Raw genomic sequence first — 22,092 nt, 5'->3', positions numbered from 1 at the left:
TCTAGTGGTGAGTACTGCAGACTGCAATCAGCTAAAACTTCTCCCGGTTGGAATACCTTCAGTGTTCTTTGTTCAGGCTGTTCTCGTGCACCATTTGTACTTTTTCCTACAAAAAGTAATGCATCAAAATTCATACATATCTCATGAAATCATGAGCTAGTTATTCGTACATAACCCACATGTTTTGGAGAGCTGTGATCACATGACCAATGCGCTGACAGGAGTAAAGAGAGAGGCGGTCCAGAGCTGTCCGGTAAGTAGGCAGGTTGGGGCTGTGGATAGGTCACAAAACACAGGACCTTTCAGGACCGAAGACCGGTGTTAGGAACCGTTTTAACTTTGTATTACTATTAATATTATATAATATTACTATTGAGAGGACTTTGATTTTTAAGGTACATCGTCACCATGTTTCTGTTCCCCTAAACCTATATGCAGTGACTTTTCTTGCCTTAACCTAACCTCCGTAACTTTACATTGATTAAATAATTTAACATTAAGGATGGAGCCTAATGCCATTTGTGGGGCAATAATTCATAGGATATCATACCAACCGTTGTATGAGAATACACTGAAGTTTCACGTTACAAGTCAGTGTTTCTCCAATGCTGTTAAGGACATACCACTAGTCCAGCACCTGCTAATACTCACCTTTTCCTCTGATAAATTAATGTGTGCTCACCTTTTTTCGGATCCAAACATTCACGAGGTTTTGAACGGGAGTCAAATGATCCACAGAGGTCTCCTCCCCTCCAATGCAAATGGACCTGGTGATTCAAACCGGTAAAAACACTGAATTGAATAGTTTCATGTTAAAAAAAAAAATCATCGTTTTTTTATGTTGCTTGTTGCAAAGGAGCTGCTAACTATGGTGGCTGAAACAAAAACGCTAGTGGCCTTACCTATAGCCAGTGTTTGGTTTGTCCATTCTGAGTTGCCACGGTGGTAAGCATGCCGACTCTCTGGACGAGGACCCACTCCCTGTGTAGATATAAACAGCTCATTCTCGTTCAAGTAACAAAAACACAGCAATTCTTCTTTTCAGGTGATTATACACTAAAAAAATTGTATTCCAGTTCTGTCACTATATCCCCCTAAATCTTACACACTGGACCTTTGAAAAGGAAAATCATGCAAGTTAAGAACAAAATGAGGTTTTGGTGTTATTAAATAAAATGCAATGTGCTGTGCCAACGTACCGCTTCTCATACTTGGTCTAATATCTGCAATATGCACTCGCCATAGCCGTTAAGCAATATCACATGAGAGGGAGTGCTGTTGTACTGAATATCAGCATGGCTGTGCTATTCGGTCGAAGGCACAAGGCCGCAGGACGGATGCCAAAGATAATCACCTTGAGTGTGACATTGTTTTTATGCAACAGTTCTAAAAGCACCATTTATTAGTTATAGTCCAGGTGATATTTGAAAATGATGCTCACTTTTTTTGAACTTGAACTCTTAAGCTGTGGCTGCAAGAAAGGTTGCAACATACATTATATTATTAAGTCTAACCTAAACAGTGTGTCTCAAACCACATACTTCCGTTAGTATACTTCTATGTAGTATACTATTGTCAGAGCTGGCTCAATTCTCTGACAAACAAACGCAAGAGGGAATGCAACTGCAAGGGATATTTATTTAACAAACGTAGTCAACAGAAACTAAGGCTAACAAAATACAACAATCTATATCTGTAATGTGGAATGTCAGCAGTGACTGCGGGTGCATGGCTGTGTGTGTGTGTTGGATGCAAGCTAAAATGAAAAGGGACAACAGGTGAGCTGCAGGGTCAAGCCGGGAATGGGAAGCCAAGAGAGAGACCGGGCAGATTCCACAGGTGTTCATAGCTGCAGCCCCGCCCACTAAGGCAAACACCGGAGGCCCATGATCAATCGCGCTCTGAAACAGAAAGGAGAGAGGGCGAGCAAGACACCACATACGCACACATACAGATCCAAACAACCCCACCCCACTTGGGGTTGTCACACCCCCCCCTTAAGACGGGACCCCAAAGGGGAACCGCCACACCAAACCCGCAACTAAAACCTAGGAGCGGCTGGGCCAGTTACAACCTAACATCTCACAATAACACCCACACGTTAAATAACATGAATAATTCCCCTCCCAAAACCCAACCATGACTCACCCCCTCGCCCCCAATACTCCGCAACCTGGTACCGGGGAAGCCTATTTAAGAGAGTGGAAGACAGGGGAAGAGCAGGAGAGTAGAGGTAGGGATAAAATTACATGTCAGAACATACAATAGACAACGCACGACACTTGACCCAATACCCCAACCTATACTCTACAGCAGAGGCGCCCTTGACAAAGCATCTGCCAAGACATTATCTTGCCCTTTAATGTGACGTATTTCCAAATCGTACCCCTGCAAAAAGAGAGACCACTTGACCAGGCTCTGGTTTGGAGATTTCAGGGTGCCCAGGAACGTCAAAGGGTTGTGGTCTGTATTAAGAGGTGCCGTCCCCCCCATATACACCTCAAAGTGCTGTAAGGCCAAAATGAGTGCCAATGCTTCTTTTTCTATAACCGAATAGTTGGCCTGATGATGGTTAAACTTTCAAGAAAAGAAGCAGACCGGTCTTAACACCCCCTCGTCCCCTCCCTGGAGCAGGACGGCACCGGCCCCGACCTGGCTGGCATCCACCTGCAACACAAACTGTCTGTCAAACCATGGGGCAGCCAACACAGGACGTGAACACAGCAAAGATTTCACATTTTCAAAGGCCTGTTGGCACTCACTAGACAATGCAAACTTAGTTCCCGCCTTCAACAATTCAGTCAGAGGAAAAGCAACAGTAGAGAAATTTCGACAGAAACTTCTATAGAAGCCAACCAAACCCAGAAACCGCTGGAGTTCTTTTTTTGTAGTCGGCTGTGGAAACTCAGACATAGCTCACACCTTGGCCTGCACAGGAGAAACTTTCCCCTGACCCACCACACGGCCCAAGTAAGTAACAGTTGCCCTAGCAAAGGCACATTTGGCCAGGTTAACTGTCAACTGTGCCTCAGCCAACCTCACAAACAATGCTCTTATTCTCTGCAAATGCGAATGCCATGTGTCACTGTGTACTACCAAGTCATCTAAATACACTGAACAGCCCTCCAACCCATGCACAACCCAGTTCATAAGCCGCTGAAAAGTGGCCGGGGCGTTCTTTAAGCCAAAGGGCATAACAGTGTAGGAGTAGAGGCCTGAAGGGGTCACAAAAGTAGCAATTTCTCTTGCTCGCTCTGACAAGGGCACCTGCCAATAGCCCTTCAAAAGGTCGAACTTAGACACAAATTTAGCAGAACCCACTCTATCTACACAGTCATCCATGCGTGGCAAGGGAAATGAATCGGACTTGGTGACAAAATTAACCTTCCTCATGTCTGTGCAAAACCGCAGAGTGTTATCCGATTTTGGCACCAACACACAAGGCGACGCCCAGCTGGACACAGACGGAACAGCAATGTTATTCTTAAGCATGTAATCAATCTCAGAGTTCAAATGGCTAAGCTTTTCAGGTCCCATGCGGTAAAACCGCTGTCTGATCGGCTGCGCCTCACCCACATCGATATCATGCTCAATCCAAGTGGTGTGAGATGGAACGTCCCCAAAAAGCTGCGGGAACTCCCCGATCAGCTCCACCAGCTCGACACGCTGTTCTACAGGAAGGTGCGACAACAAGGAATCCAGATTACACAACGACTCAGAATTTTTCAACCTACCACTCAACAAACTATCATCAGGTTCAGGAACGCCGTCAGACTCCTGCGCCACACTGCAGGTGTCCACTGCGAGCGCAGGACCCCCGTCACCTTTTACGCACTCACCATCCCCAGAGCACTGATAATATGGTTTCAACAGGTTCACGTGGTACAGCTGAGACGACTTCCTTCGACTTGGAGTAGCAACACGATAGTTTAAATCAGAGATTTTTTCAGACACAGTGTATGGACCAGTAAACGCCTGAAATGGCGACGTGACCAGCGGTGTCAGCGCGAGGACCTGGTCCCCAGGACTGAACTCATGGCACACTGTACCACGGTCATACTGGGCCTTCATTTTCATCTGAGCCTGCCCCAGCTTTTCTCGCGCCAACAAACCTGCCCGAAACAACTTGTGCCGAAAGCCGTTAACAAAATCAATCATGTTTCGGGGTGCCTTAGTAGGAACCAACCCACCTTTCAGCGCTGCTAACAGCCCACGCACCGAGTGCCCAAAGACCAACTCGTTCGGGCTGAAGCCCGTGCTCCCCTGCACGGCCTCTCGCACCGCCAACATCAACCACGGAAGACCATCCTCCCAGTCTCGGTGCAGCTCTGTACAGTACGCGCGCAGCAAGGACTTAAACGTCTGATGGAAGCGCTCTAACGCACCCTGACTTTGAGCATGATATGGAGTGGACTGGTTGTGGTTCACCCTCAGCATTTTCAACACTTAGCAAACATATGCGAGCAGAAATTGGACCCCCGATCACTCTGTATGACCTTGGGTATCCTGAACACCGAAATAAACTGTGAAAGTACTTTAACCACAGCTCTAGTCGTGATAGAACGAAGCGGATAAGCCGCCGGGTAGCGAGTACATTGACACATTACAGTTAATAGATACTTACAACCCGACTTAGCGCTAGGCAACGGCCCCACACAGTCTATAATCAGATATTCAAAAGGCTCACTCACCACAGGAATGGGCTGCAACGGCGCCGGCTTTACGCGCTGGTTGGGTTTCCCCGTCAGCTGGCACACATGACATGTTTTAATATAGGCAGCCACATCCGTCTTGGCCCACGGCCAGAAAAAGTGTTTGAGCACATACAGATAGGTTTTACACGCTCCAAAGTGACCACATTCATCATGTGCAGTTCTCAAAACCTGGGAACAAAAATCCCGAGGCACCACCACCTGAAACACAGGCGCCCCCACAACATCCTCAACACAAGGCAACCATTTACGCACCAAGAGCCCCTCCTGAACAAAGTAGCCCTGTGCAACATCGCCAACCTGGTGACGCAGCACAACCTGATCCCACAACGAGGACAACGAAACATCAGATTTTTGCGCCTTAATCCACTCATCTCTTGACACCAGTGGAGACAAGTCAGGCAACGGAACCGGTTCCACTGAGGACGCAGCCTCCAATGGCACAGACGTACCTTTACCCTGAGCGCGGGTCACGGCACAAACAGGAAAAACGTCCAGCGCCGAGCTGTCAGATGCCACTTCTAACGGCTCGGACACCACCACAGGTGGCGGGGGACCACTGGGCCAAACCTGACCTCCACAGATGTCATTGCCCAAAATCATTGACACACTCGGCAAAGGCAACTCAGGCCGCACACCCACAGAAAACACACCTTTAGCCAAATCACAATCCAACATCACAACATGGCGTGGCACTGCTGTCATCACCCACTCGCTCGTGCACCTCCGCAGAACCAGACCTGTGCGTCAGCAAGAAATCATCCGCCAACTCGGCCGCTCTAAGCGCAGTAGCTGGCCCTCTTTCATTCAAGTAGGCGGCCACGCGCTGAGGAGCAACGTTTTTAAACTGCTCCACGATGATTAATTGGCACAGCCTGTCAAATGTACCTACTTTTTCCGCTGCGCACCAGCGGTGAAAATGAGTGGTCAAATCGCGCACAAATTCTACATTCGTCTGTTTATCGGACTTCACCCCATATCTAAACCTCTGGCGATATGCCTCCGGAACGAGCTCATATGCCTTGAGGACAGCCAACGTCACCGTCTCATAAGTCAGACCCTCCTGTGCGCACACAGCCGAATACGCCTCCTGTGCCTTGCCAGTGAGGACGCACTGCAACAGGAGGACCCTATCTCCATCTGGCCACTGCCTGGTCTCTGACACGCGCTCAAACAACGTGAAAAAAGTGTCGGGATCTCGCTCGTTAAACTTAGGCACAAGGCGCAGACTCACAGTCAGGTCTCTGCCCTCAAGGCCAGCCACAGACCCCGACTCATATGACGCGCCAGACATCCTACTATCGCGGTCCAAAACCCTCAGCTTTGTCCGCTCCAGCTCCAACTGCAGCTGCAACAATTCTCTCTGTTGCTCAAATGAGAGCACCCCAGCCTGCCCCACAGACACCGAGGCTGACTCCAACCTCACCGCAGCTGCGGCTGCCGGCTCAGCCGCAGGCTCTTTCTGTAACACACCCTTCTCAAACAACGTCAACAACACAAACATTTTTAATTCATCCTTAAGCATTCCCTCTTGCAACGCAATACCATAGTGCTCAGCAATTTCGACCAACTGATCCTTCTTACACGAGTCCAAAAACACCGCACAAGGCGCTTCGTAAAAAGCTGACAAATCCATATTCACCTGGAGCCGGATCCACACTACTAGGTGCACAACGAGCAAGCAATGCCCCCCAGAGCGTTCCCCTAACTGCCTAACCCAGGATCTGGCTAACCTCAACCCTGGTCTTCATGTGGTTCTGCAGCGGGTTGATTAAGCACGAAACCAGCAGGATCACCACAGGCGAGCCCACGGAGTGCCCCCGAGAAGGCTGCTTGCGCAGCCAACACTGACCGCTCCCCACAGCACTATGAAAAAAACAAACCGACACAATCCCAAAGGAGAGAGTGCCCTAAAGCCTAACGGGAACCTCCAGAAAATGCGCACCTACCGCGTATCACCTAACCCCCCGACCGGTGGTGTCAGAAGTGGGATCCCGGACGAGCCCCCATTTGTCAGAGCTGGCTCAATTCTCTGACAAACAAACGCAAGAGGGAATGTAACTGCAAGGGATATTTATTTAACAAACGTAGTCAACAGAAACTAAGGCTAACAAAATACAACAATCTATGTCTGTAATGTGGAATGTCAGCAGTGACTGCGGGTGCATGGCTGTGTGCGTGTGTTGGATGCAAGCTAAAATGAAAAGGGACAACAGGTGAGCTGCAGGGTCAAGCCGGGAATGGGAAGCCAAGAGAGAGACCGGGCAGATTCCACAGGTGTTCATAGCTGCAGCCCCGCCCACTAAGGCACACACCGGAGGCCCATGATCAATCACGCTCTGAAACAGAAAGGAGAGAGGGCGAGCAAGACACCACATACGTACACATACAGATCCAAACAACCCCACCCCACTTGGGGTTGTCACACTATGTGCACTATGTACTCATTGGTGTAGTGCGCAAATTTCGACAGGGTAGTGACTACGGCAAATTAGCTAGTTAGCAAACTAGCATTTGCATTTGCGTTATCGTTTGCGGTACCAAATCATTACAGACTGCTAAATTAACCCAACAAAATAGTGCTGGCTTATACCCGACAACAGTATAGTGATACTTATTGCAAAAAACACATGTATTTGTACAATGCAGTGACATTCACGGTCGCACAGTCCTCGGCCGCCATTTCCAGTTTGAAAAGTGGTCCCTCCCCTTCCGCTACGTAGCCAAGATGGCGACCATTGAGGGCGAGAAGTGTCCATAGTTCCACACTCAACTTTTTGACCGTTTTGAGTGCACCATCCGGGTACTCATAGTGCACTGCATTTTTCTATACTTCTCAGTGTGAACACACTTATGCACTCAAAATAGTAAGTGTAAGTACAGAAGTACGTGATTTGAGACAGCACAAGATTCTTAGATGCAGTGATATCCCTCTGGCATCACTGAAGTCACCCTTAACTATTCACATAATCAGTTAATGATGTTGTATAGAGTATCATTGTAACCTTTGACTATTAAAACATGAGGGTGGACACCACCTATTCTGTGTTGGCATGTTTGGTTCAGGAGATATGATGAAAAATACATTATTCGGTTATGGCGGAAAGTAAAATGGCCGCCATGGCCAAAACACAATATTTTTGCAATGGCACCAATTCTGAAAATGTCCAGGTCCCCAAACTTTGCACCAAGTTTTATGCTTTTATGAAAAAGTGGGCGAAACACCTTAAATTTGGCACATATATCACCTGGACTATTAAGGATAAAAAGCAACAAAAGATATGATTTGTTTGTTTATTAATTATTTTGCTCCGCCAACACAAATAGTTATGTAATTGCACTGGGAGTGAACTGTTGAAAGCTACATAAAAATTCCTCCATGCTAGCTTGATAGTTTACTGAAGGCTAATTACTTTATTATAATTAACATTTATCTGTATTCTTTATATATTGTGCGACCAGTAAAGAGACAGTTGACAGTCACTTTGGTGGCGTAGCTGTGACTTTGATGTGTTAACAGCTTAATCAGACGCAAGTTACGTCGGCTTCTGATGTCATATGACCTTACCTGGAGATTTGCAGTGAAGTGTCCCGGCCTTTCCTTCTCTTCGTCTGTTTCTGACGACCGTTCATGATATAAATTAAAAATTTAGGCTGTATTTGTGGAAACATATTCCTCTTTGCGGTACAAAGTCTGTTACAACGACCCAAAATGCAGGCTCATTGACGGTTAACGTGATTAACGGTTCAGAACACCTGTAAGGCGGAGTGATACATGCATAGTTAAAAGTCCCGGTGCTGTTATACTGTATATCAGCACTTATATAGAGGAGAGCGGGCACAACATAGCGCAGTTTAGTTTGGGTTAAATCTTATTAAAACTGTTTGAGATTGATTATTTTTTGTTTTATTCTAACAACAATACAAACAAAATTACCAGTTGTATATCGTGTTACTTAATTGTAACACTTGCTGGAAAAAGCTTGTTTAACAATTAATTCAATACAAGTCTATCTATATAGTGTAGTTTGATACTGTTTATGGATCTACATATGAAAGGTATTTTGTGTCAGTCAGTACAATATCCTGTCACTAGATGGCATACACACACTCATTTTCATGATGGTGTGCCTTGGCAATATGTGAGTAGAGAGGCACTGACAGAGGAAGTTTAATGCATTTTTTAATGATCTATAAAGTGAATGAGAGGGATATAAAAAATATGACACTGTATAATCAACCTCAGCAGTGACTATGTCTGTCCTGTTGTACAGTTGAGACCATGTGCTGTCAGCTTAAATACTGTCACAGACCACTGCTGCCACTGTTTCTAGTTATGATACTGGCATTGGTGAGATCTTTGTCAGTGAACCTTGAAATAACAGTGTACATGCCTGCTGCAGGTCTTCAAAAGCACTATACAGTTTACTCATTGTCTTTCCATCTGAACCATTGATGGTGATTTGTGTCCACCTAGTGGATGGCTCAAGGGACACACTTGTGGCCAATTTCTTTACCTTCACCTGATGTACTATATTTTCTTTACAAGTGCTCTGACCTGAGTAAAATTTAACCAGCAGCACTTCAGTCGCAGTTAAATATTTACAACTTTGTCCACCCCTCACAGCAAATGACAAGGAAAGTTACACAAAAACGTCAGTGCACACAGTGGAATTAATGAGCAGATTCTCTTATCAACTAGTAACATGTTTGGGGGAAAGTGGATGAGAATCAGAATACCCCAAAAAAGCAGACATAGAGCTTACTACTGAAAAATATGCCATAATCAAAAGTACATTTGTGTATAACTGATATGACAGAGTGCTGGACTATACCAAGAAAATAAACTTTTATGCTTTTATGAATATTTCATAGGTATGGACAGTCTGTTTTCACTTTACTTTATGCATTATCTGCTTTTTGAGTATAGTTATAGTTTACTATTTTTGTCTGTTTAAAGGAATATTTCACCCACAAAGTGACCATTTGTAAATCAGTTACTCATGTTGTGTTAACTTGAATTCGTGAGGAAACACAGAAAATGGAAAACATATTGATTTATTGATTGATTGGGAACCACTTTTAACAACAGAATAACTGTCAAAATATCAGTTTACAAACTCTCACACAGCTCATGCGGTATAATCAAAGCCTCATTTATCCAGTTGTATGATCAGTGCTTTAGATACACGTGCATATTTGCGTAAACCCTTCTATTTAAAACTGAACTAAAAGTGAAACTTACCTGTGCTGACTCCAATATTGAGGTTTTCTTTCTTTTTATTTCTTTTTTTCATGCATGTGTTTGGAACAAATTGATTTACAAATGGTCATCTTGTGGGTGAAGTATTCTTTTAAAGGTCCAGTGTGTATGACTTAGGGGCATATATCAACAGAATAGGAATGTAATATTCATAACTATGTTTTCATTATCTTATAATCACCTGACACTAATCTTTATAATCCTCAGAATTCGGACTGCCTGCTTTTGTACTACCAGAAATTAGGCCTACTTGTACTTTTACTTTTAATACTCAATCACATTTCACATAATAAAAATACTTTTGATATTTAAGCACAGTAAATATCAGAAGACTTGTCCTCAAGTACTGCTGTAATAGATGACCTTAACTTCTACCAAAGTCATTTTCTGGTAAGATAACTGTATTTTAACTCGAGTATGGCTTTCAGGTACTTCATCCACCACCGTCAGCCACTTTACTTCTTCTACAGGTTTGGCACACAGGAGAAGATTCCAATGGTTGCAATCTGCAACCTCACCACTAGATGCCACTGAATCCTACATACTAGACCTTTAAGTGATCTCACTTTGACAAATCCCAATCTACCTTGTTGATATGGCAAGTATTGAATCTTAAATCTTGAATAGAATCTTTGGATTCACATTTTAGAGTATTTAACGGTATCTTTTATGACAAGGTAAAAATAATTCTCCAGCTAAGATTCTCTTTATTTGTTAAGTATCATCCCTTGACACTGCCACAATAGTCAAATAGTGTGAAATAATTTTACTACTAACTTCCCCTTTCACTTACAATGAAGCACAATACATTGTCCAAAAGTAGGCACCATTTCATGAGAAAAGAGCTCCTAAAGGGGGCGTCGGTGGCGTGGTGGATAGTGCTGGCGCCCCATGTGCGGAGGCGATGCCTCGCTGCAGCGGTCGCGGGCCCGACTCCGGTTTGCAACCCTTTGCTGCATGTCAACCCCACTCTCTCTCTCACCCCATTTCATTCTGTCCTGTTCATTAGAGGCAAAAAGCCCAAAAAATAATCTTTGAAGAAAAAAAAAGAAAGAAAGAAAAGGGCTCCTAAAAATAGCATATAGTTGCAGATGTTTTATAGATAGATAAGAAATGGGTGAATATTGCCTAAAAGTTGAAAAAAAATGCTGCTGAATATTTCAGAATAAATAACTTCATGTGCAGAAGAAGCTGTTTTGATTGTTACAGGCTTTAAACTATTACATGATTGTAAATTTGCCTCCATAAAGCCATGTCTCACAGTACATTTCTACTTAAGACAAATGTTGTGTTTAACCAATTAATATCTTACTTTTTTGTTGTGTGTATAAAAAATAAGTGTCTGCTTGATACTCAGTTTTAATTTCTGGACGTTAGCACTCTGCAGAATTTGATGTAACTTCCTTGATTATTTTCTTTGCTTGTCAAACTTTTGATTGCATATCTACACCATGTAGATCTGCAGCTCTGCAGACATGTAAGAGCCAATCACAGAACACAAACATGCTCTCTTTCACTCAGGCAACTGCAGACTAATCAGCAGAGGCTGTATAGCAATTAATGGGGCAGTAATCATAATAACTGTAATAACTCTTATCATTTAAACAAGTTTGTTCCACTCGTTAATCCATCAGCAGTGCCAGCCAAGGACTTCTATCTAATTAGCTGAGGCCAGAAATATATTTGATGAAACTGGAAGTTAGGTCCCACATCTTCAGTGCCTGAACTGAGCCCAAGTAATATCCAGTGGCATATTTAAGTGAAAGACTCATGTTGTATCGACAGAATAAAGCTAAGTCAGGAAACTAAAAGGTTGAAGAAGACAGAAACAGTTTTGGACACAAAATTTCACAAATAATTGTGATGATTCATTGTGCCTTTTTGGCCATGTTGGATTTTTTTTAACTTAACAAGTCAAATCAAAAGTCATGAACATGTTGAAAATTGAGTCTAAGTGGGTGACATGTTGAGTTCTGACTTAGAGCACAAGAGCAAGTTGAGGGAGGATAATTATACGCACATCACGTAGGTGCAAGGCAACAAAATACAGTGCGATACAGCGTAAATGAAGGAAAACAGTAACACCCATGGGTGGATTATGAGACAATAGCTGTGTCATAATGCAGAGACTGCAGCCTCAGAAGGCTGCATTTAAAGACCTATTGCATCACAGCGGCGCAACAAAGGCTGTCCCATTTCAAAGGCTCCTTCAAATGTCTTCTTTCCCTGAGTTTGGAGGATGCAACGGATGAATCCTCCACCAAGATATATTCCACACGGTGACGACTGGATTGTTAACAGGAATATGGCACACTACTGGCAGCAGTGGCGGCAGATGATTAAACGTTTAAATTTAAGTCCTGGGTTTCACTCAGATAGCTAACAATGCAGATGTTATAAAATCCAAGGGGCCTTCAAGCCACAAATTTTTGTTCAAATAACAGACTAACTCGTGACGATAGTGATGCTAACTGACATTGCTAGCTAGCTAACATTAGCTACTTGAAGACACCACAACCAGCCGTAGTTACAACCATCCACTGTAAAGCCTTCACCTCCTAGACAAGACTATCTCAGTTCAGAGACTGCATGATTCAGCCGTTGTGGTCTTCAAAGGATGTGGCCAACGTAGACAACCAAGGCCACGTCCTTCGAAGGCTGCAGCCCCTGGATTGAGACACAGCTAATGGGCACAGATATGCAAAAGACCCCATCACCTCTTTTGCATCTCTTTGTAGTCATTATGCATCTGTTTGTGGTTTTGTGTCTCTTTGAGGTAACTTTGTGTCTCTTTAGTTGTTATGTGTCTCTTCGCAGTTTCCTTGCATCTCTTTGTGGTCATTTTGAGTATTTTCTTGGTTGTTACAGGAATTTGAGTAACATTTTGCAGATGAGGGCCCTGACACTTCCAAGTAGGATTGAAACATCTCAGTTAAACTTTTGAGGCATGGAGTAATTGTGCAGGCATCAGTTTTTTCTTTCAAGCACAACAATGTCTTTTAGTGCCACAGCAGTGCAATAATGTGTTTCGCTCAGAAGCTAATCACAAACCACACGCTTTGTCAAGTCATCTGGTACTTGATCTTTCTTGCCCCCAAGAGACATTCAAAATGAGCAGCCTGTCTTTAGTTGCTATAGTCACCACCCATGCTGTCGCCTAGCAGCTCACGTAAAAGTGAACAAGGTGAAAGGGTTTGCAGGTGGATTAGATAGTTCAGTCTGCTGTCTTTTGTTCCATGAAGACAGAAATGCTAAATCAATTGCGTTACAAAAATGGTCACTGCCTTGCTGGGAGGTTATGGTGGATGCTGTAACTGAACTGCAGCTTATTATTTAGTAACTATTTGACCTCTGATGTTCTGCATGGCTCACTGTGGTTTCGGCTCCATGCCTAACCACATGGAGTCAAGTCAAGAGTAAAACACTTGCAACATTGTTAAATGCTTAAAAAACCTGTGGGCGCAAATCTGGCTGCCACAGAGCATCTAAGCAGTCATGCAGGAGGAGGCCGTGTTCTAACCAGGAAGAGGAAGGCAATACGCTGTACACCTGTCAGTCGACCATTGTAAGTCACTCTTCTTTCTCTGGATAGAGGCCAGTCACAATAAGGCACAGCATGAGGGTGTGTGGGTGATAAAACAGGCCAAACAGCTGAGTTAGGAGTTCAGGCTTGACAGATTGAAGAAACAGAACGAAGCAGGCTCATAAATAAGTCATTTTATTTTTGCTTTCTTTTTAAAGACTATATACTTATCAACTATTCATAACAACAAATGGAATTGTTAAATACTGTACACAGCATACTGTACTCTCCCAGTGCATGTCTTCACCACAGCAGAGAAGTTATTTCTTGATAAACTAGTCTTCATTCAGTTTTATTATTTCTAATAAGACATGTGAATACCTTAAGATTAAATAGTATCAGTGTATGTTGTAAACATTTTTTCAGACATTTAAGTCAAAAGCAACATTGTGTTGGCAAGGTTTTGTGAGCAGGAGGGAGAGAGGAGAAAAAAAACAGGATAATTCAATGACCGTTTGACCTTAATAGTTATCTGTTTCCCAAACTGAACACCGTGTTCGATACCAAGGGTTACTTCAATACATGTGCTACATTTATTATACCGTCCTGATGCTTCTTGAATAATCTACAACAATTAAATTCATATATTTTCTTGGCTGCCAGCAGCCAAAGTCTCTCAGACCACACCCACTGCAATCATGTAAGGCAGGAATGCATGAGCAGAACAGGAAAGTCTGTGTCAGGTAGGTAAACCCTGCGCTGTCTTTGTAATGTATTAACAGGTTAGCCTAGCATCTCTGTCATCTAGGATCTCTATTTAAGGATATCCGGTTTGAATCGACTTTGTGTTCGTCTTAAATCTTCGTGTCAGGTCACAAATGGAGCTGGTTGTCTCATCTTTTACCGTTTCAGATTTTGCCTGTATTAATGGGGGGTATGTGAGATATAAAGGTTAATATCAAAGGGAGGTAGTACTTGAGGCAAATTAGTTCCAAGCAACGACTCACAGCTTGACCAAAAATAAGCTCCTCTGACTGTTTGATGGAATTTCAGTGAGAATATAGCATACATTCACGTAATGATCGACAGGCCAGTTTCTGTGCAACAAAACAGACCTGGACACTGAAAGAAAGCAATCACTAAGAGCCGGCGCTGCAAAATAAGCAGAGCACAGTAACAAGTATGGTCGACAGTCGTCTACCAATTGTAGAAAGTCATTTTTATAAAGTCTCACAGAACACTTTTCCAACTGCTGTTCACATGCACGAATGCACAAACACGTCCACGCACATACACACAGACACACTCATCAACTACACCACATAAGCTGCACTAGACATTCCAATGGAAACATGCGTAGCTACCAGTAATGTACCCACCTCAAGGTACAAAATGTACCATGTGGGAAACATTAAATTTACACAGATACAGTGGCCTGAGTAAGACTGAAACTTCATCAAGGCAGGGAAACCATATCAATGTTCATATACACATCATAGCAAACAGTAAAGAGATTTGTGTGCTAGCATCCTTCATTTCGTTAAAACAATTAATTGGCCTTGTATTTAGACTTCATATATTAAGTGATACATGGTTACATTACTGACCTTTTGTCCTTTGTGAGATACAAAAGCAGCGTTGATGCATCTCACAAAAAAAAAAAATCCTCAACCTTCGGGACACAGAAAACACTGAGCACATGAGGTTCAAGGCCCGCTTGTACCTTCTGACTGTATCACGCCGTCAGCAAAAACAGCACAATATTGAATGTCATGAAATATCATATCAAAAATAAGCTCTACCATGTTGAATCTCGCCCACGATCTATAATCAGAGACACAGTTTTTACATAAAGTATCTCGGATGTGATAGCTATTCCAACATTACCAGTAACTGAATACAGTGCGCACATACCCTGTGTGTTCAGAATACATAGGGGTTAAAAAAAACAAAACAAGTAAAAGCAGCAGTTTGGGGGTCACTAGCGTCCAGTATCACCATTCTTTCAAGTGGTTTTTGCTCATGTACAGTAGAGTCCTCTGCTACTTCCACTAAAACTTGTCAAACTAAATCCACATGTGCTTTCCTCCTGGTGTGGCAGTCCCAGTCTGAGTCCGATACGTCTGTATTGCGAGCTGCAGGGCTGTCCATGACTCGCAGAAATCTCTCCACACAAGGTGAGTCCACAAAAGCGGGCCGCTGAGGCAGGAGATAGTAATGTGTGGTGCTGGCTTTCTTGCCGTTCTCCATGACAGGGAGGATGCAGGGGGAGCCCTCGCTGTTCTGTCTCTGTAAACCCCGACAGCTTACGTACTTAGGGTCTGGTGCAAAGCTTTGGGTTGGGGGCATCACTCCGTTAACATATGTTGGGAGGCTCTTGGGGCTGGGGGTGCGGGAGCTGCCTCTGGACAAAGGTTCCCTTGGGGGCACCTTGGGCGGTTTGTCGTCATCGCTGTAAGCCCCTGACGAGACCTCTGCTGACCAGCGGCGGTAGTCTCCTGTCTTGATTGTTCTCGGAGGGATAGGGGGCGGCACCTCGGGCTTATCCATACTTTGGGTGTGGCGTTTATGGCACGTGAGGCGCAGCAGCGACGGCTTGTGTAAGGATCCAGCTGGGCCGGAGTGCGAGCGCCGCAGCCTCCTCTGAGCTTTTTCCTGCTGTCTCTGACAGACCACCGGCTCAGGTGGTTCGTGCTGCTGCTGCTCATAGTGTTCCCGCACTTCCTGTGGAGGATGTGCCTGTTGCTGCTGTGGGGGCTGCCTCGGGCTTTGTAACGGCCCATCATAGTAAGCATAGTTAATCTGCCCGCAGTCCCTAAAGCTCCTGCGACTGGGGACTCCATATCGAAAAGGCGACGATTTGGAACACTGATCAGACACCAGGCAGCGGCTGTCATCCGAACTCGTGAAAAATTCTACCTCACTGTCCATAGCCTGCTCAGGGGAGATGTCCGTCTGTGGAGGGATGGGGGGCAGAGGCTTAGAGCATCTGCCTGGTGTCTGTGGCGGACTGCTGCACTCGTACACCGAGAGCCTCTGGAATGATGGGACCACCTGGTCGTCATCAGCGGGACTTGGGGTGGATGGTTCAGCGCTGCAGGACAGGGAGAGATGAGGGGGCCGGGATTTCTTTGGAGGTAATCTCTGTGAGCTGGGACTGTGTTTGTGTCCTGTCAGAGAGGGAAAAAATAACCATCAGATTAATCGCACAGTATTAAGTGAAGGTTGGTCACAATTTACTACTCCGATGGACTACTAGCATGGGTGGATTATAAGACAATGGGGCCCTGGGCACAGATATACAAAAGGCCCCACCACATCTCCTACACAGGGGCAAGATACATAGACTTGTTTGCATCTCTTCACTGTTCTTTTGTGTCTCTTTGAAGTCATTTTGTGTATTTTTTCAGTCTTTTTAGTGTATACTTTGGTTTGTTTGTGTCTCTTTGAGGTCATTTTGTGCCTTTTTCAGTCATTTCGTGTCTATTGTGGTTGTTTGCCCCTTTTAGATCTTAGTTTGCATCTCTTTGTGGTCATTTCGAGTCTCTTCTTAGTTGCTATGTGTTATTTTGAGTGACACTTTGGGTCCCAGGGCCTATGCTCAGTAGGCCCATTCAGTAATCCATCCATGACTACTAGCTTTCTCTATATGTCTGGAAAACCACTTACTATATCCAGTATGTAGCAGATGATTCAAAGGAACAACACATCCATTGCAGCATTTGTGTATTTCAGAAGACTTGAATTGTGCAGACGACAGATCATGCACTTACTTTCATAACTTATAGATGGTGGAGATGGCCCCTTATGCTGGGCACGAGAGCTGTGGTCTGAGTGTGCAGCGTCCATACTGAAGTAGAAGCTGCATAAAGAGAAAACAAAATAGATTACTACTGGTTATATTGCGCCACGTAACATTTCTTTGTAATTTACAGGTAATCTCAAGCAGACCTGAAACATAAAAGAGCAGCGTGTCATGCAGATTCGAAAAACCTCCCCTCTCTAAAAACCTCCCCCTAATGGACTGCTAGTTGTGGCACCTGAACACTCACTTGTCCAGCTCATGGCAGTAGCTCCAGGAGGGTTTGGATCCAGCCATGCTGTGACAGTAGCTGCCCCTCAGGAAGGGGTTTTCTATGGGAAAAGAGATCTCCTGGGCAGTCAGACCCACTGTGGACATGCTCCAGGCACACTCGGGTCGCATCAAAGTCAGGAAACACTTCTGGTGTACCTGTAACACAGCCAAGACACGGCAATGAGTGACGTTGAAAGGGGGCTGAAAGAAAAAGCAGATGAAGGGAAACAGAACATGTGGTGGTAGCACATTGAAAAATACTCTCTGAAAAGCAGAGCCCACATCATCAACTGGAGCCAAGAGGGAAAGAAAGTCCTGATATTAGAACAGAGAGGAAAATACACACACACACCCCTCCCCACTTTCTGCTGCCCACCAAACCAAATATTTAGCTATGGCCTTGTGCTTGTGATTCATTTCCCTCTGTGGAGACAAGACAACAATCTCCTGTGACAGAGGAATGACAAAAGCTCAGTTTGACGAGATTTTAGGTCACTGATGTCCCAACACACCACGAAGACAGAACGCTCTGTCGTTCATAATGTCCTGGTCAGAGTGTTTTACAGGGGCAGTAGAAAAGCAAGCAATAGACCAAAAAAACAAAGAGGTTGATGTAAAAATGTTGCTATAGTTTGCAGATTTCTCTACTTTATTCAACCACTGGCCTGAAGCTAATAAAAGCTACGCAGTTGAGTTTCATAAAGTGGAAACAGTGCGAGCAAGTATTGCTTCATTTTTGATTTATTTGACAGTACATGTAAAATGTTGAGATTTATAAACACAATTGTTTCGTACCAGCTCACTGAATGATCTTTACATTTCAACTATAGCCATTTATAGTCCACGCTAACATAGAAATCTTAGGTGTGAGCTCATTAACCAACTTTCAGACTTCCACATCTACAGGCCGGGCCTCCGTTCATAGTAAGTTTACAGTTTATTTTAAAAACTGACTGTGCTGTGCTCCGGAGCTGCAATCTTGCTTGTCCTGAACAGCAGAGGAAGGGGCTCCTCCAGTTACCACAGATATACCTGATGTTGCAAGAACTCCTCAAGTCAAATGACCTGAATGTTCGTGTCATGTCAAGTATGCGTCGGGGCTGAGTAAACAATGTGTACAATATTCAGAGGGGAGGAAGCTCGGCAGCATATTGATATTTCTGGGGTCAGCAATACACTGGAAGCAACATCTGATCCCACACTGGATTAACCTGTTCTGTATGTCACAATTTCTGAAGACATGACTTTAGAAATTGTTATATCAGAGTATGCAGAGGTTCTGTGTTTGCAAGCAAGTGCATCTTGGGTAACTATAGGTGTCTTTGTTGGACACCTATGGTTGTCTGAGTTCACTGCATTGTTGCAGCAAATCTTCCCATGACCTCTGCGCCCTATCAGAAGTGCTATTTAGCAAAATGCAGCAAAACAGGTGCATCCATCAGCCTCGGTAATTATCTCATCAGGAGACCACAAATGAGGTGCGTGCACACCCAGAGACTCACTGTCCTCCTTATAATGTAGGAGTGATGACTGAGAAGAACACGGCCCCCTCGTTTCCCGGTCTCCTATGAGCCATATTTATGTGCAGCCCTGACAGCTGGTGAGAAACAAAGCTCTAAAACAACAGGAAGCCCAGGGCATCGGCGTGAGCCAAACTGCCCAACAAGGCATGCACTCCCCATGCCCAGGGCCGTCGATTCGGTTCGACGGGGATGGGAAGCAACATGATCCTCGATAATGAACCCCGGGGGCTTGTGCTTCCTCTTGCAACAGGTGCAAAGACAGTTCATCCTGGCAGTTAACCATCGGGGCATTTACAGGCAACAGGATTAAACAAATGATGTGTGGTCGTGCAGAGCATTAACCCTCTTTAGGAGGAATTCTTTAAGTCACTTAATTCACATCATGTGAGGCTTTTTATGGTCAAGTCTGGGCTTTCTGTTTAGACAATAGGTGGACAGGCTCAGTGTGAGGGTGAGGATAACCCATGGGTGCTGGGAAGGAGTTGGTCTGATGGGGTTAGCATTGATGTAAAACATCAGGAGATAACTTGCCTTTGATTTAGGATTGTAGTCGTCACACACACACACTCACACAGAGCTTGAAAGAAGGAGTTCACACCCCGCTCATGACACCCCTGCAGCGGTTTCCGAGCAACCATACCCGCTCTACCTGTGCGGCAAGCAAACAACGCGCACACCCCCTCACTTTAGATAATAATGGTTAAAAGCCCTCTAGCAGGCAGGTGACTCACACCACAACACACAAGTCAGCTATCTGGCGCGGCCAGGTAATGATGATACAGAGCTGATGGTAATTTCCCTCATTGCTTTAAACGGAAAAGACTCATATTGAATAAATAAAACAATCAAACCAGGTTACAGGTTTGCAATCAGCCCGGAATAATGTAAGAGATCACAAACTGTATATTTATCACTAAAGATAGGCTGATAGGCTCAGTAAAACGTGACATGTATGCTCCCAATTTCTAGTTTATTTCTACCAGAACTTTTTAACCCATCTTAATGCCGGGTTAAAGACAAGTTGCTCCTCTAAATAGTGTATAAAATAAACACTAAATATAAAATACACACATATAATCGCAACAGCAGCTGCATCAATCAGGGCTGTGTGTCGTGCTGGCACCAACATACAAAACAATAGACAAGACATGGGCTCTAAACAGCAGCCAACACCACACATTTCAGATCAGTTTGTGAACTCACCTAAATAACCTCCTCCGCTGTCACTCCTAGACTCCTCTTAGTGGGAATATAGCTCCTCGTTTCTTTTGGTTTGAGTCTGTAGTCTCCTGATTGCATCAGAGGGACAGGACGCCAGCGAATTGGAGGCGCTCCTGCTAAACTGTGACACTTTTAGATAAGTCTAGTATTGTAGTGAGCTATGTCTTATAAGCTCCACCACACGAGAGACGCGCTGGCTCCGCCTTGCACACTTGCCCTTAAAGGCGCAGTCTTCTTCTTTTTCTTCCTCTTTTTTTTCTTTTTTTCTTTTTGTTGTTGCACCATGTCTCTGCAGCCTACGTGCAGCAGGACAGGCTGGGTGCATTATGCAGAATCACCCTTGAACATATACACAGGGGCTAATTTAAGCGTTAACTGGATGTGATCAAAGTCTGCTTCTAACCTTAGAGGAGGGAGCAGGTGTGAACACAAGAATACAGTCAGCTGATTAACTGTTCCAGTGGGATGCAGGATACAGTAAACACCTCAACAATTAGAAGTGCAGCTGCTCTGTGAATACACTCAAATACAGCTACAGTGGGGGACTGGCTGCTGCAGTGGAGTGATGTGTATTCATAATTGCAACCAAAGAAATATTAAGGTGCAACATCATCCTCCAAGTGCAGCCTTTAAAAACTTTGGTGTTGTCTCATAAAGTGCAAGCTTACGTGCTGTAATCAAAAGTGCACAGATCTGCAGGGAGACAGAGGTAGTACTGCGGATGGCTCCGGGGTAGATAACACAGACAACGAGCAAGAAACACAGCCTGAAAGACACTTATCTGCACAGCTCCTAGCTGAATGAAGCCCAGATTGTTTGGCTGCTCCCTTATCAGATCACCCTGGGCATTTTCTTTTAGTTGGACCTGTTCTCTATTTATCAGACATTCACCCAAACACAGTGTAATTAAATACCCGAGGCTGCAGGATTGATATAAATAGATTTTTCTTTGTTTCACTTTAAGGTATTATATGTATAATCTTGGAAGTGCCATTCCTCACTCACACCCTCTATTTCCAGTCATTTAGCCTACTTAGATCTTAAGTGGAGTTGTATTAAGTATGTCACCTAACCTAACCGGGCTATACAAACCCAACACTGACATGCACACTAACCAAACACAGCGATACAATAGCTACAAACAAGTCGTGTGTTGAATCAATAGTGGCATAAAGCAGAGGTGTGTGCGAGGGAGAGAACAGAGTGTTCTTGTGTCTGAGTTCATAAATCCTTTACAGCTTCGGCACGGGGGCCCCCCCAAACCCAAAAGGCTTATCATTACATATTTGGCCCCTACATGGACCAGGCTATCGCTAATCCCCCTTTATAATTTCAGGCACATTTTTGGGATTCCCTGGGCCAGTTGTGACCAGCAGCAGAGGAAAGGGGTTTTTTTGCTAGGTGAGATTTACAGTTTGTGTGTAGACGAGGATGAAACAAACGTCAGAGTTTGGACTGAAAATGACGTAAATGTTTGATGTGACAGATGGTGCAGGAAGTAACGATAAAGGTACATTTTCAGTTAAACAAAATGCAATCAAAAGCAGTTCAATAAAGCATGTTTTATTGCTGCTTTACATCTCTGAATCTGTCTGTAAAACTCTTTCCATGTTTCACCAAACAGACACACTCAGTGGGATAAAAAGGCTTCACGTTCAAACCATCTCTCCTCCCACTCCAGCCCCCCCCTCCCTTCCCTGCTTATGAGCCACACCGTGATGTCATCACTCACAGGAAGTTCCTTATAAAGTTAGTCAGCGAGGGAAAAAAATAAA

General features: G+C 44.3%; 1 protein-coding gene across 1 annotated transcript; it reads right to left on the bottom strand.

Annotated features, from left to right (window-relative positions):
* Positions 1-14,425: 14,425 nt before the first annotated feature.
* On the bottom strand, positions 14,426-20,456 carry errfi1a (ERBB receptor feedback inhibitor 1a). Its single transcript, XM_033627828.2, has 4 exons — positions 20,300-20,456; positions 17,551-17,729; positions 17,272-17,360; positions 14,426-16,668 (listed from the first exon to the last, which is right to left on the bottom strand). The coding sequence occupies exons 2-4, from the start codon at positions 17,700-17,702 to the stop codon at positions 15,560-15,562; spliced, it is 1,350 nt and encodes a 449-aa protein (XP_033483719.1). The 5' UTR covers positions 17,703-17,729; positions 20,300-20,456; the 3' UTR covers positions 14,426-15,559.
* Between the last annotated feature and the right edge of the window lie 1,636 nt (positions 20,457-22,092).

The sequence above is a fragment of the Epinephelus lanceolatus genome, chromosome 1 (assembly GCF_041903045.1).
Source record: "Epinephelus lanceolatus isolate andai-2023 chromosome 1, ASM4190304v1, whole genome shotgun sequence".
In the NCBI taxonomy this organism is placed as follows: domain Eukaryota; kingdom Metazoa; phylum Chordata; class Actinopteri; order Perciformes; family Serranidae; genus Epinephelus; species Epinephelus lanceolatus.
Note: the sequence above shows the minus strand (reverse complement) of the source record. Positions and strands in the feature narration are given on the sequence as shown.